The 16,500-nt window shown below is 45.1% G+C and overlaps 1 protein-coding gene across 4 annotated transcripts in view; it reads right to left on the minus strand.

Moving 5' to 3' along the window:
• ANK1 (ankyrin 1) overlaps positions 1–16,500 on the minus strand; it is a 188,879-nt gene that overhangs the window by 63,528 nt on the left and 108,851 nt on the right. For all 4 annotated transcript variants that reach the window (XM_056860791.1, XM_056860790.1, XM_056860793.1 and 1 more), the window contains exons 4-11: positions 12,974–13,072; positions 8,769–8,867; positions 8,469–8,654; positions 7,094–7,192; positions 5,203–5,301; positions 3,731–3,829; positions 2,664–2,861; positions 2,477–2,575 (exon numbers count right to left, since the gene is read on the minus strand). In XM_056860791.1, the coding sequence (XP_056716769.1) occupies positions 2,477–2,575; positions 2,664–2,861; positions 3,731–3,829; positions 5,203–5,301; positions 7,094–7,192; positions 8,469–8,654; positions 8,769–8,867; positions 12,974–13,072 (978 nt within the window). The remainder of the gene's footprint in view (positions 1–2,476; positions 2,576–2,663; positions 2,862–3,730; positions 3,830–5,202; positions 5,302–7,093; positions 7,193–8,468; positions 8,655–8,768; positions 8,868–12,973; positions 13,073–16,500) is intronic.

A 16,500-nucleotide genomic window follows, 5' to 3' on the forward strand; every position in this document is an offset into this window, starting at 1 on the left:
GATGGTATCTGACTCCCAACATGCTCTCTCAGATGACCACTCCAGGTAAAAGGGGCGCCTGTTGGAAATGTCAAAACACGGACGGTTCCTATTTTCATGTTTGGTGGACATGTCCAAAGATACAAACATATTGGAAAAGAATTCATCAAGAACTGCAGTTGATGTTAAATATCAAGTTCACATTTGACCCAAAATTCTATTTACTCAGTATAACGCCACAAAACTTGCCTTTAAAGTATCACGATGTTTTTAAGTATGCTACAACTGCAGCCAGAACAGTTTTGGCAAGAACTTGGAAACAAAATCATATCCCCGAAATAGAAAACTGGAAAGAAAAACTGTTGGAATATGCCAGCATGGCTAAGATGACTCACGAGATAAACCCAAAACCCAGTGAATCTAAAGAGCAATTTGATGACAAGTGGGCATTATTTTATATTTATATGACTTGCAACTAACTAGTTGAAATATGCTGGCATTGTATTATATAATTCTGTTTTTAAATAATTGCTAAGTTAATAACAAATTCTTATATTATAGAATAGTAATATAAATAGAATAACACAATGACATACTGTATCAATTTCCTTTTTTTATTACTATCACTATTTTTTGGCATAGAAAACGTTCTACAATATACAATTTACAATACATCATTGAGCTTACTTTTTTATATCTATATAATATCTATATTTACTGTTTTTATATTTACAATGCTTACCCCTCCCCCTTTCCCCCCCTGTACCCCTTCAATTATATAAATAAATAAATAAAAATAAAGATGTGTAAGGGATTTGCAACACGCTTGACAGCTTTCCTATTCATGAAGCACTCCCAGATCTGCCGGCTGACACAGAGGATGTCCAGTTTGTTCAATTAGCAAAGAAATAGTATTTTAAATCTAAATTATCATGTCAGATGACTGGATATAAAACGAGTACAGGCAGATCTATTTTATACAGACTTCATCTTTTAAAAAAGAAAATCCAGTACATCGCAAATTTTTTACAGATCATGAAATATCCAAAACTTCCCTCAAGAGCCTTAATTTTGGGTTGCTCTTTCTGGATTAATATATAACAGTTTCATTAATTTTACACTTTTTGATTTCTATTCAGTCTTTTAATGCGGATGCTCTTGAGAGATTCAGATATTCTAGTCAGACATACTTTGACAGGACTGTGAAATATGGATGAGGGTTTTTTTCCATGTAACTATTAAATGACCAATTATCTTATAATAAATTTATTTATTAAAGCCCCCCCCCCAAAAAAAAATGATAGCAAAATGGAACCTGCATGTTCAGCGGCAATATATTTGTGAATGGGGGAAGAAGGGCAAACCATGGGAAAGGGGTGTTTTCCTCATGCACTGCTTGTGGGCTTCCTAGAAGTTTCTGGCTGGCAATTGTTGGAAACAGGATGCAGGGCCAGATGGACCTCTGGCATAATCAATCAAGGCTCTTCTTATGTACCCAGCGCACGACAATCTCAGAAACAACTTCTACAAGCTCAGAGAAGATGGCCGCTGAAATATTACTACACCATCAATCAATTCATCGGTTTAATGGCAGATGGCAGTCAACATAAATTCTGCAATCAGTTCACAGTCCATGAAACATTCTTCACACTGTCTCATATGCGAAGAGGTTTCCCTTAGTTGTGAATCCAAGCTGGCAGCCAGATCTCCATATTCACATTTTTAAAATTCCAGTTAAGAAAACACCATAATGAGAAAAGTTATGTCCCTTGTCTCCTTGTTTGCTGTGCTGCTTTTGTGTTTGCTGTGAGTTTTTAACATAGGGGAGCTTTCCACAGTGTGATCCTCTGGCCTGCAGTCTACAGTGGTGAAATTCATTCTACCACCCCATCTCCACCTTACACATCAACCAAGCCTAAGGGTCTTCCCTGAGAGACCTGATAGATACAGGAGGGTGAAGCCTCAGACCAAGAAGCCGTTCATGGCGATGTTTATCCTCTCAAATTGCCTGTGGGACAGCATCCATATCTCCGGGAGGCTTTTAGGCACTCTCAGAGTGTATGGGAGTCAAACCAACCTTCGTGGCTGCAGAGGAATATCCTGCTCCCCAGTTCCCTAATTAGAACTGGGGTGGGGTGTTGATTTTCACCCCTATTCGAACGAATCTTGGGGTCTCTCAGGGAGGGAAGTCCTGGGAGACATCTTACTTCACCAAACTCTGAACCGGAAGCGACCCCGAAGGGCTTTTGAGGCAAGAGACAAGCAGAGTTGATTTGCCATTGCCTACCTCTGAACAGAAACCTTGGTCTTCCTTGGTGGTCTCCCATCCAAGTACTAACCAGGATCAGTCCTGCTTAGCTTCCGAGATCTGATGAGATCGGGCTAGCCTGCATGTTAAACAGCTGCACAGTCCTCCTGCATGTGGGCTGTCCAAAGAGCATGATTATGTTAATGTGCTGAAACCTTCCTATCTCACATACATGGAGCTCCGAGTTACCTCAGTGACTGCATCAATGGAGGCCCCCGTCTTCAGCAGGAGCTCCATCACTCGGATGTGGTTCTTCTTGCAAGCAATGTGAAGCGGGGTGAAGCCATTCTGCAGATGCAGATAAAGAAAGACCGTCAGCTCCATGGCAGAGACAGGGAGATCGGTTTTCCTCTCCCACCAAGATTTCCCCACTCACCAGGGCCCGGGCGTTGGGCTTTGCCCCCTTATCCAGCAGGACTTTGGCCACCCGGTGGTGGCCGCAGTGGGCAGCCACGTGCAGCGGCGTCAGGTGGTCTAGTGTGATGTCATCAATGTCAGCGTTGTACTGAAGCAGCAGCCGTACACAATCCAAGTGATCTCCTTGGGAGGCCATGTGGATGGGGGACAGGCCGTTCTGGGACATGGAAAGACACAGTAAGGACAAAACCAAACTTTTACCCATGATAGTGAGTAGTGGGGATCCCATTCACTGGGTCTCAAGGATGGTCCAATGTCTTTTTCTGAATAAAGGATTTCCATGCAGATCTGCATCCACCCACATACATGGCGCATGCACACACAGAGAGGGATCCTTGAATCATGCAAATGCCCCCCTACACATTATCTGTTCTAATAATGATAATAATCTGAAGCCAGATGGGTGGCAACCCAAGAAAGGGCCTTCTTGGTCACGGCACCAAAACTTTGGAACTCCCTCCCCAGGGGATTCATCTGTCTATAGGCGTCTTTCACCAGCAGGTGAAGAGTTTCCTGTTTCATCTGGCATACCCTAATAACAGTTGCCGGCCCTCCTTCTAGTGTTGTTTACTTGTTTTTAATTGAATTATTTTATAATTTTAAATTTATTTTTAATTGTTCAACTGTTTTAATGTTTTTGTGCATGTTTGCTGCCTTGTGGGCCCTGATCAGGGAGAAAGGTGGCATAAAAATGTTTTAAATAAATAAATAACAGGCTTTTTGCTGGAGAGTAGAAAAGATAACTTCTAACAGAATTAAACCAAGTCCCAGTGTTTCAGGAAAGCAAGTCCTTCTTCCCAGCCCCAGATATTCACTCTCACTCCTTCTTGCTATTAGCAGGTGTGGACCCAACTGGAGAAAAGGTGGATGTAGTGGGGGCTGGGGGCTGAATTCAGTAGCTGGGGAATAGTTGCCATATGCAGTGCCCAGAGAGAGGATGAAGCAGAGAGATAAACAATACCCTTTACTCTTGTGGGAAGTAATTCCCTTGCCCCCTCCCTACATGATCCCTCCATTGCCTGCCACCTTGGTTTTTGCTTGGATGGGAGCACCATGGTCCAGCAGGATTTCAGCAATTCGCACATGTCCATTCCTGGCGGCGCAGTGCAAAGGCGTCAGTTCATCCTGCGGAAAGAGGGCATAATAATCATATGAGAGCCAGTAGTTCAGTTAGGAATAATTGTAAAAAAATTCTTGCAGATACCCCCACCTGCCTTCCTTTAACCTCCTTTGCCCTCCTATTTAGTGCCAAACCCTCCCATTGTTGCGCCTTGCCCCAATCACACAAAAGATATTATGATGATACTTGCACACCAGTAAGTCAACATCTTAACACTAGTACTCTATATCTGACTGTACCCACTCATGTCTTGTTCTCAGGGCCATATTACTTGTGATTATGGAATTCCATTGCTGAGGCACCTGATTGAGAGCCAGTGTGGTGTAGTGGTTAAGAGTGGTGGTTTGGAGTGGTGGAGTCAGAGCTGGAGAACAGGGTTTGATTCCCCACTCCTCCACATGAGCTGCGGAGGCTAATCTGGTGAACTGGATTTGTTTCCCCACTCCTCCACATAAAGCCAGCTGGGTGACCTTGGGCTAGTCACACTCTCTCAGCCCCACCTACCTCACGGATGTCTGTTGTGGGGAGGGGAGGGAAGGTGATTGTAAGCTGGTTTGATTCTTCCTTAAGTGGTAGAGAAAGTCGGCATATAAAAACCAACTCTTCTTCTGATACGCTATTTGGCTTTTTTGAAAAAAGAGCTGTGGAGGGGGCAAACTGGATAAGGGCAGTGGCACTAGTGAGGGGAAGGGGATTAACTCTCCCCAATAGTCCTGTTTCCCCAGTAAAAAGCTCCTCCCCCCAATAGCAGCTTTTAAGCATAGCAGGGGGAAAAGGCTGGTATATATAGCCAGGTCTGTCTTTTTTCCTACCAGAGATTAAGATGTGTGTGTGTGGGGGGGGGTGTTCAATCAGGGAAAATGTGTATGTGTGCTGCAGCCCCGATCCACATTCCCTTGCCCACTGAAAGTGTTTTATTACCATATAAAACACCTGGAGTTTTAATCAAACACAGCTCTGGTTTTATATACAACTGTCATGGGGGTAAGACTATGTTTGGACTACACTACAGGTGGTATAGGCTCACACTGCTGAATGGCATTTCATAAACTGGTTCTATATTCTCACAATATGATGTATAGGAACTATCACTTCCAATGATTTATGCAGACTTTAGATAACAAAACCCATGATACAGCACGATTGCGGAATAAATATGTTTGTGGGAATAAGAAGCATTGTTTATGACAGCCATGCAGAAAGGTTCTGTATAGGCAGAGAGGTTTTTTGTGTTCAAGGTAAGGCCTTCCTAGAACCCACTGCAAGCGTTCTTCTGCTGTTGCCATTCTAGTCACAATGCCTTTCCCTGTCCATATCCCCCATATGGGGCCCCATGGCATCATAGGCATTGGAACAGAATGACCCTCACATGCCTTACCTTGGTACGGGTCTCAATGTGAGCTCCTCGGTCAAGCAGTAAGCGCACCATGATGATGTTGCCGCGACGGGAGGCGATGTGCAGTGGGGTGATGCCGTTCTGTGTTTGGGGAGAGCAGAGAGGGGGATACATGAAGCTGAGTCACACTGTTGACCCACTTTGCCCAGTATCATCTCCCCGATTGATAGAAGAGGTCCCAAGGTCCCAGCCAGGAATCTGGTACCTGGTATTCTTTTAAACTGGAGGTATCAAGAACTGGGACTTTTTCCACATACAAAGCATATGTTTTAACACTGACTATGCCCCATCTTCTAGCAGTACTCTGTTTTAGGACTACGCATGTGTCTCTTCCCAGCCTGTTCTGACAGGAGACTTTGGGCAGGGACTGAACATGGAGCTTCTTGCCTGCTCTTTCACTGAGCAGAAGACAAGCAAGGATCATGGCTCACATTCCTTCCTGCACAGGAGCTGCGATTGATATATTCTTCTTTGCATGGCACCACCTCCTGGCAAGGTTGGGTAGATACTCAGGGCCCACAGATGGCTGAAGGACCCACTGAGCCTAGCATCAGACCAAGCACATTTATCCTCTTCTTCTTCTTGCGCCACTGCTTCCCAGGGGAACATTGGGGAGGGCTCACTGAGGATTGCAGAAGTGAAACATGCATTATTTCTAGTGGACGGGTAAGACTCTTGCTTGGGAGAGGACAGCGATGAGTCTCATTTGGTCCTGCAGAACTCTAGAGCAAGCGCTACCTCTCTGGGGGTTTCAATAGGACAACACCAACACGTCCCAAGAAATGAGGCCCTAGAGGCATGGCAAGTTGAATATAAGAGCAGCCTTGCTGGATCGGACCAAAAGGTCCATCTAGTCACTTGCTGTTTCCTGCAGTGGCCAGTAGATGCTTTGTGGAAGTCCATAAGCAGAATATAATGGCAAGAGCCATCCCTTGCTGTTGCTCCCCAGCAGCTGGCATTCAGAGGTATAGTGCTTCTCAACATGGATGTTCTCTTTGGTTCTTGTGAACTTGCCTCCATGAATGTGTCTCTGCATTTAACGTCTGTGGCCATCACCACATCTTGGGGCAGCTAACTGCATAAGTTAATTATGCATCGTTTGATGCAGAATTTTCTTTTGACTGTCCTGAATCTACTGCCAGTAAGTTTATTTGAGTGACCCCCAACATGCCGCAAAGCAGGGAATAGTCTCTTTCTCTCTCTGTGTGAAACACTTGACCCTTTCTTCATGGAGAAAGTGCCCTAAGCCCATTGACCATTTGGATACCCTTTCTGCTCCTTGCCCAGGTCTATAATACCCTTGTGGAGGTGGAACAGTTAGATTTGCAGAGTCCAAAAACAGCCATAAAATCTATCTATATATAGATTTATGACAGGCAGTTATGACAATGACTTTTTCCTCAGTCCTTTTAATAATGACCTGTAGTGTGGGGTTTGCCTTTTCCGCTGCTGCTGCTGCTGCACACTGAGATGACCTTTTCATTGATCAAATATGATATTTTGTGGATCAAACAAGCCTAGCAGGAGGCATTAAGAAAAGCAAACGGACAGATTTGCTGATAAGAAGAAGAACTTCACAATCATGGCCTGTGGTCGCTCTCAGCAGCCAAGCTCACAGGAATAAATATGCCTCCATACAAAACAATATCTTCCCCTATAAAAAAAACTACACACCAGGGAGAAGGGTTCTAGCAGGTTTTGATGAATGGCTATGGGGATGGACATTTTTTTGCATGGAGAAGCATTCAGGCATGTAATCCCCCAGGCTGTAGTCTGAATGGTAGCCTAAACATCGGGTTCCCCCGCCCCCCTCCAGGGAGCAGAAGGTCAATGTCAAAGGCCCGCCAGTGTCAGGAGAACATTCTGCGCCTACCTGGGGGGTGAAGTTGACGCTTGCTCCGCGGTTCAGTAGTAACTGGGCCACATTGAGGTTCTCGTAGTGAGCGGCAATGTGCAGTGGGGTAAAACCAGTCTGTGGGAAAGAATTTGAGAGGGGAAGGGATGGGAGATAGATAGTCAAGGCAGCAAAATGACTGAGCAAGCAGCCCTAGAACCCACACTGGGAGGCCTACACCGAGAGTGCTTCAAAACGGAATCAGGTCTCTGGTAGAATTTTTCATTAGGCTTCAGAATGGCCTAAAGAGCTGAAGTAGTAGAAAAGGGCAAGAGTCCAGTAGCACCTTAAAGACTTACAAAAATATTTTCTGGTAGGGTATGAACTTTGGTATCTGAAGAAGTGAGCTGTGGCTCACAAAAGCTCATACCCTACCAGAAAATATTTTTGTTAGTCTTTAAGGTGCTACTGGACGTCTTGCCCTTTTCTACTACTGCAGACAGACTAACACGGCTAACCAGTGTGAATTATCTAAAGAGCTGAAGCTAGGCAAATCTGACCTCATAAAAGTACATGGGCATGGGAGACCAGCTTGGAACCCTGAGCTCTAGGGAGGAACAGGAACATACAAGTGCATCAGTAAGTGCATCGGTGGAGACCTCGAGCGAGAAACCTTATCTTCGATTAGTTGTCTTTTATTTTTACATGTAATGAGCATGGAAATAAATGATTAGCATCCTTTCTGCATTGCGCAAACTACAGTATAATAGGGGGTTGTTGTTTTCCAAATCTTGCTTTAAGGTTTTAAAAGAAGGGCAAGGAGCTCAACCCAGTAATCAAGGACTGGTAGGAAGTGCACCCCTTCACATGCGTGCAATTAAAGCCCGTGTGGAGCAGTGATTAGACTAAGACCTGGGAGACCCAGGTTCAAATCCTCAGTCAGCCAAGCAACTTACTGAGTGACTTGGGGCATTCCTGATCTATTTTGCAGAGAGAAGGAAAGCTCTAGCCCACGTCAAGAGGTGAAAACAGCTCCTCTTTTATTTGTCTACCTATTTAGTAAATTTTAATCCTGCTCTTCCTCCAAAGAGCTCAGGGCGGCATACATGTTTCTCCTTCCCTTTTATCCTCACATCAACCGTGTGAGGTAGGTTAGGCTGTAGAGGACTATGCAAAACTGATCAGGAATGCAGCGTAAGCTCTGAGGTTCTCTCTTTTCTCTTCAGAAGGGACCCTTGAAACAAAACTCACATCTCCCCACCCTAAAGAAAGCAGTTTTGCACCTTGAAGACACACTCAGTGACACAGTCACATTCGTCTTAGGATCATAATGTGAATACCTGCACATCACACCTCCCACAGGCGCAGATCAGAGCCAGACGTAGCACAGATCAAACCTGACAGAACTGCATACCTTGGAAAGGACATCAGCATTGGGGTCATTCTGCAAGAGCACAGCGGCCGTCCGTGTGTCATCATTGCGGGCGGCTATGTGCAGCGCCGGGAGGCGCACCTTGCCCTTTGTCCCGTAGTTAATCAGGTGGGCCACGACATTTTCATGGCCCTGCTGAAGCGCCACTGCCAGTGGTGTGAAGCCGTCCTGCCAGAGATGGGAGAGGGAGGAACACACAGGAAGTGAAAAGGTTCGCACCATACCAAGGTTGCCTACGGAACATGAAACACAAATATTTGGGCTAAGGGGAGATGCACTCACTTCAGTGGCTACATTCTGGTTGGCCCCGTTCTCCAGCAGGAACTTGACAACTTCCAGGTGATTCTCTTGTGCTGCCATGTATAGGGGCGTGAAGCCTTTCTGCAAACAGAGAATCAGAACGTTCACTTCCAGATGTCCACAATAACCACTTCTCAAGCAGACGGGAAGAGTAGAATAGGGTGAAATGGATTGGTTGTGTGTGTGTACGGTGGGGATTCACTGCTGATATTTCACAGATCAGAATGTGTCAGGAACGTTCCATAGCAAACAGCCAAATGAGCACGAGGCAGTCTGTTCTGAGAGGTTCTAGTTGACTGACAGGTGATGGAGTGACAGCTGGGAAAGGGCTGGAGAGTTGGTGGTGAGGAAAAGGTGAGAGGAAATCCCTTGAAGGTGCTGCGAAGGGACTCAAAAGATGCCAAGAGCACCACCACACCCTAGACCAGTGGTTCTCAGTCTTTTTTTGCGCCATTCCCCCCTGTCACCATTGTTCAGAATATAATTCCCCCCTTCCCATGATTAGACATAAACTTTATTGAATGTCGCAGATTAAATTAAAAACAAACTACAATTTTACAGTGGGTAGCCGTGTTAGTCTGTCTGCAGTAGTAGAAAAGGGCAAGAGTCCAGTTGATATCCAAACTAAGGTCAATGCATTTACCTGGGCTGAATAAAGACCTTGCATTCATGGCTCATTACCAATGCTGATTTCTCCACACCCATCTCTCCCCTGGACATCACAGACTCTTCTGCATACCACACCTAATCCCATCACGCCTGCTATTCACATTTACATACTGTTAATATTTACATACTAATGCTTGTCTGAATTCACTCTCCTCTACTTAAAGACAGATGGATTCACATTCTAGCTGTATCTGAAGAAGTGAGCTGTGGCTCACGAAAGCTCATACCCTACCAGAAAATATTTTTGTTAGTCTTTAAGGTGCTACTGGACTCTTGCCCTTTTCTACTACAATTTTACAGATTGTACACAATCTACAGGACATCACACTTTGCTGAATAGTGGTCCCAATTCTCCCCCTGGAACCCTAAAATTCCCCCCTGGGGGGGAATTCCCTCCTTGTTGAGAACCCATGCCCTAGACAGTGGACTATGCAGGCAGTAACTGTAAGTTTGTGAGAATGCCTACTTGATCAACACTGATCACTTTGTGTTTGCTTGAGAGGAGAGGGGGAAGGCTTGTTCAGATTTTGACAGGAAGCTACAATTTAATTTTTCCTAGGTTAAATAGGTAAATAATTTTTTTATAAATGTCTAATGGATAGCTCAGTCAGTCAGGATTTGTTTCCTCGATCTATTTAATTCTGTTACTATTGCCAAATAAATAAAACATGACTTTTTGTCATTAAAAGACATTATATGGGCATTGGGCTCCTAAAACATTACATGCCACTCTGACTGGGTCTGAACACCCACCCACAAGAGCAAAGAAACATGAAGATGTGAATGTGTGTGTGTTAAGTGCCGTCAAGTCGCTTCCGACTCATGGCGACCCTATGAATGAAAGTCCTCCAAAATGTCCTATAAAACACTGCATTGCTGTGGTGGAAGAAACTTACTCTGAATGGCTCTTCCTCTACTCTTACTGACAAGGACCCCAAGCTGGGGTCATATGGGCCTGCCCATTTCGGTGGGGCTTGCTCAGGGGCATATCCTGGCAGATTATGGCTTGGGCTGCACATGTATGATGCCATTTGGATTTCCTACAGGCAGCAAAAGGTCTTGGGAGAGACCAAAGAGAAGTATAGAAGCTAGTTGCCAATCTCCAGCAAGGAACAGGAGTTCCCCCAGAATTACAGCTGATCCCCAGACTATAGAGATCAGTTCCCTGGGAGAAAATGGCAGATTTAAGGATGGACACCACAGTATCACAACCCCGCTGACTTCCCTCGCCTTCCTACACTCCCTAGGCATAGCACCCAAATCTCCAGGATTTCCCAAGCCAGAGAAGGCAACCCTTGGAGAAACAGATAACACGCTTGTTCTGAATTCTGCTTTCTCAGTCCGACCCTGCCTAGAAAGGACCAATAACATTATCTGGGAAGAAAGAAAATGTTCTAACCCTAATGCAAAGCAGGATTGCACAGGCCAAATTCAATGGCTGCCATTGCCAGATTTTTACGCACGGGCTTAACAAAAAGCAGCATCAGTTTATGCAAAAAGGCTGCATTATTGCTCATGTTTACGCCACCCAATAAAAGCACTTCCAAGTCTCCTTTAGGAAAAGGACTCAAAAATGTAAAATTAAAAGGACCAAAAAAGGAAGGGCTGGGTGTGTGTTTGCTTGCTCATCTCAGCCAAAATGACTGACAGTGATCTAGTACTTAAAATAGATAGCTTGCCCTCTTAGGCCTCCCCTAAGCCTGTCATTCTGCATCTTCCCTCCCAGAACACTTCACGGCCCTATTTCTCTCCATCTCCCTTGCGCTTATTTGACCTTCAGACACCTCCTTATGTAATCCAAATACACAGAAGCTGACTGTAGCAGATAGGCTGTATACCTAACATACAGCCAGCAGGAGGCTCCTTAAGCAAATGATGGTGCGGCTCCTGTTAGGAACCGAGAGATGCCATGCAGACATCTAGCCAGAACAGAGAAACCTCCTGATGCCTTCTCCTGCCATCGCAGGGCAGGTGACTGTGTGAAAGGACAGATGGCAGAAAGACTGTGCTGCTGCAGGGAATCACTCCAAAGAGCACGAGGTGTCTGTGTGATGCAAATGCGGGGGGGGGGGGGGTTGGGCCCCAGTGACTCAACCCCCCAAGATAAATGACCACAGCTGCAAGCTTTACATCAGCAGATTAATCAACTAACATGTAGGTCAACCAACAGACTTAAAACCCTACCAAACATCTTTTGGGTTTGAGTCGGCCTCAGCTTCCTTTTTTCAAAAACGCAGTAATCAATGGGTGGCAATTTTAATTGGCGAATCGGGGGGTTAAGGGCAAACAGTTTTGCGTCTGAATCTATTTTGGTTCTTGTGTGTTACTGCCAAAAGGATGATGAAAAGGAAAATATTAAGACAGCCTTTCCTTTTGACATTGAGTTGTAACTTAAAAAAAAAAAGAGTTGTATGATATCTCACACTTCCTACAAAGTTTCCGAAAGGGGGGCGTTAGTAACATGCAACTCTAATTAAATGTAAGGAATTGATTAACTGGTTTAAAAAGGCAGATGCTTAATGAATTACAGATTGTTTAATTGGATGAGAGCCCTGCTTCACGCTCTCATTTGCTCTTGATGACAGTATTGTGAAGCCGTTCAGTATTCAGCAGGGTTGCACATATTATAAGCCAGGAGCCAAGAACCGGAGCCTGCCGGGTTCTCAGACGACAGCCCCATCCCTTGCCCTGTTTTTTTGCTGTTCCACATGGCCAGCAAAAACAAACCAACCAGGAGGATGACTGAGGAGGTGGTGGTCATACGTGGCTAGTGACTGCATGGAGCTGGCAGGTCACAAGTTGTGCAGGGCTGCAATGGGGTACCTCCTGAGCTACTTGGTTGTTGTTATGTTGTTTGATCTGTGTGCATATCCGTAAATATACACACATGTGGTTTCTGGCTGGTTAGCTTATGTTCCGCTTGCTAATGTGTATCTCTGCATAGTGGTGTTAGGTCAGTGGCCCCACAGCCCGAGAGCAGCAATTCATATTAGATGCAAGGTTCAGTATCTTGAAAATCAGCTTTCGGCTAAGCAGAGCACTGAGTGCCTCTGCACCCCCTTGGAAACAGCTGGGCTGGCCCATCCAACAGGCTCACCTAGGCGAGAACCTAGGGTGCCCGAGGTGGAGGGGTACCAAACCCAGTCCTGTCTGTGCCCCACCTGCCTGCCCACAGCATCAGAGTCCACTGCAGCAAGCAGCAGCCCATGTGGCACTCCTGGCTCTCATGTGTGGCCCACTGCAACTAAATTGCATGGAGAATGGTGAAGCTGCCCTTGAGCTATACCACCAAGACATGCAAGGTCACTTTAAAAACAGTGACGAATTGGCAAGTGGCCTGGCTTGCTTGCACAAGTCACATGGCAAATGTTTGGGTGCACACTCCGGTTGTGTAGAGCCCTTCCCCTGTCTCTTGATTAAAGCAGCCCTGACTCTTTTTTAATGCCTCCCCCCCCAAATCCTGCAGCTGTGCTGATGAAGTACTAAATGGGGCCCCCTTTGGGGAGAAGCCAGCTTACCTGTGACTGTGCATTGACATTTGCCCCAAAATTCACCAACTCTCGGACCACATCTTCTTGTCCTGCCAAGGCCGCAATGTGCAGGGCTGTGTTTCCTTTCTGGAAAAAAAGAGAGACAGGAGGGAAAGATCAGATGGGCTACAGACAGCCTAGGAAGAAATCCTAGACACATACAGAAGTCCAAGACACGTACAGAAGATCACGTTGTTTTTTAAAATTCTAGATTAATAGAGATAAACAAGCACCCCCAGGTTCCGTCCTGGGGGGGTGTACATCTATATTATATTTTGGTTCTTGAAGGTTATCCGGACTGTGTGACCGTGGTCTTGGTATTTTCTTTCCTGACGTTTCGCCAGCAGCTGTGGCAGGCATCTTCAGAGGAGTAACACTGAAGGACAGTGTCTCCTTATAACAAATTATATTTGTTTTATGTTAATTTAACATTCAGTGGTTTATCCAAAGAGTCCTGGGAAGTGAAGTTTGGTGAGCATCAATTTGTTAGACATCCTTAGTCCTCCTTATAGAACTATAGTTCCCATGGTTCTGTGGGTGACAGAATGCCGTTAAGCCTGGGGTACAAGTATGCTCTCAGTCTTTAAAGTTGGGTGCTTGCCCTTTCAATTCATCCCTTTCTAGTATAGTCAGAATACTCATCTGCATTAGTGGTTTTGTTTCTTATTTTTTGACCTGCGGAAGAAGACTACCCAGATTAATGCATGCTGAGGGATAACTAGCCTGTATAGTGATCTTAAGCCAGTATCCCCCGTTTGCGAGCCAGAAGTGTTAAACCAATGTCTGCATTCAGTGAATATGAGGGCTAAACTTAAAATTAATCCAGACAAGACAGAAATGCTGGGGGGAGGGGGGATGACAAAAATTGATCCAGGAAGTGGAGTTCCATTAGTTCTGGATGGAATTACACTCCCATTGAGAGATCAAGTACGTAGCTTAGGGCCAATCTTCATGTTACAAGGCCTTGTGTCTGTTGGGGCCAACATGAGGACTTTGTGTCAGCCTGCGATGGGAGTTTCTTAGTCACATGGCAGCCCCTTTCTGCTCATGAATGTGGCAAGAAGGGAGAAGCAGCTTCATCCTCCATCCTCATACCAGCCCAGAGCTCTGCTATTGGCTCTGTTGCAAACATTTCATGTAATTGAACGTCCCTGTGAGTTCATGTGTGCTTCCCTTATCACACAGACAGGAATTCCTTCCTCCATTTCAGTTTGAAACACAATTGTGGTTAGTATTATATCTACATTGATGCTTTGACTAACCACAGTCAATACCAAACCACAGTTTGGAACCAGAAGAAGAAGCAGGTTTGCAAACTGCCATTTGTCATTAATGATGGTTAGCTGAGAAGTTGGTGCTGACAGAATGATAACCATAGTGGTTTTCAATGCTCTCTATGAGTAGCAGGCAGCCCAGTTTGAACAAGAAGATGTATCATGGCAAAATCCCAGGGTGAGTGCTTTTCATCCACCAGTGTCACGTTTAAATGAAGTTTAAATGTGCAGTCAAAAGTGTATGGGGGAAGATTCCTCTTTACCAATTGTTGATTGTGTTGCTTGTTAATATAATAGTATAGTTACAAGGTAGTTAACAGGGATTCAGGAATCTTTAACGTGAATTAAGAAATTGTGAGCATGTTCTGAGCCAGGGGTAAACAGCCAAAATTCATCAAAATTCAGAGCGAGAGATAAACAATCAGTATAAGAAAGCCTATTTGCATAACTGAAGCTATACATCTTAACATTCATGATAACTGGTATGTTGATTAATAATCTATACAGTTTTTGCAGTCTGAACACTGGGTGTTGCAAGCCTTTTATTATGACACAAGATCTCACAATAAATAATAAATAAATATACACCCTGAACAATTGTTTTAGTGCACTGGCATAAGTCTGCAGATGCTTCACACTTGGATTGCTGGCATATGTTCAGCTCCACCATTTCCCTTTCTGGGGGATAGCTATGTTAGGCTGTAGTAGCAAAGTATAATTTGAGTCCAGGAGCACCTTAGTCCAACAACATGTTCCAGGGTTTAAGCATTTACGGGTCATAGCTGACTTTGTCAGATAAATTCATTCTATTTGCATCTGACAAAGTGAGCTTTGACTCATGAAAATTTATACCCTGGAAAATTTTGTTGGACAAAGTGATAATGGACTTGAATTTTATTTCCTTTTTGGTAAAGCATCTCTGAGAAGACCATTAGTCCCATAAAAATCTCTTCCTACCATCCCCTTCACATACCAGTTATTCTAGCATCCCATCTACCCCTCCAATATACCTTAACTTATTCTTCTAAAGAGCCATATTTATTTCCATAGTGAGACCCATTTGGCTCCTGAGCCAAAGGATGCAATGTGCACAAGAACTCAGAGATTCACCAGGAAGAGATTCCAGCTGGTTGACTAGGAATTACTGGTTCTGCAGCACAAGCAGGGAAGGAGAAGGATCTGCTACTGCAGCAGGCAGATTAGCCAGATCACCTGAACATCTCCCTGCCATAGGGATGGTAAAGGAGCTGACTAGGAAATCAGCAACCCTTTATTGAATCTCCCATTCCCTGGCAAAAGTTAAGCCAGGAAAGCCCTTACATCCTCAGCACAGCATGCTCCCTGCTATGGGAGGCTTGGCCGAAAGCAGGAGAGGGCTTGCCAGAGCTTCTGCCAAGAGCTGGGGAATCATTATGGGTTATACTTGCTTTCAGGGTGAGGACAACACAAATGCCTGTAGCTTGAAGCTGTGGGCCAAACTGGCCATCAATTCTTGTAAAGAGGGAGGGGAACTTTGAAGGACAAGGCAGAGCAGGGGCCACATGATTCTACCCAGCAGAGAGATGAACCAGGGCCACCCAATCATGTGCTGAACCTCTGTCACATAAACCAGGCAGGGCGAGGCTTTGGCGACATGCTCAATGCCACCACAACACAGAATGTGGCAGCCCCAAATGTTAGAACCCTCTCCCCCACAGGCTCCCTCAAGCCATTCTCTGGCTGCCCTCCACAAGGCCCTGCCTCTGACCCCTTTATAGAGTGGTCAACAGGCCCAGAGGAAAAATGTCCTGTCCCTTTAACAGAGGCTTAATGTATGGAAATAAGCAGCTGAATTTTTTCATGGCACAGAGGGAAGCATCAGTTGATAAGTCCCATTAAGCCTCTATCAAAGAAACAGGGCTGGATAGTCCAGGCTAGCCCATTCTTGTCAGATCTCAGAAGATAAGCAGAGTCAGTCCTGGTCAGTATTTCTGGAATTCTTTAGGAACGCCATGACATTTTAGCTACTTTCCAAAAGATTTAAGAGCTTGTTTAGAAGACCAAAGAATCCCAGCTACGCTTTCTTGCTTCAGTTCCTTCCCTTTGAGGTGGGGATTCAGTCAGTGTACCAAAAGCCAGCTCTGACCAAAGCATGAAAATGCAGGGAGGCAAACCAAGGAAGCCCCCCCTGCACCAATAAGCCACAGCAAGTCTGGCAGTACTGCCTGCCCCTTATAAAGGCTTCCAGGTCAGGCTTGCTTG

This window comes from Euleptes europaea, chromosome 14 (assembly GCF_029931775.1).
Source record: "Euleptes europaea isolate rEulEur1 chromosome 14, rEulEur1.hap1, whole genome shotgun sequence".
Classification (NCBI taxonomy): Eukaryota; Metazoa; Chordata; class Lepidosauria; order Squamata; family Sphaerodactylidae; genus Euleptes; species Euleptes europaea.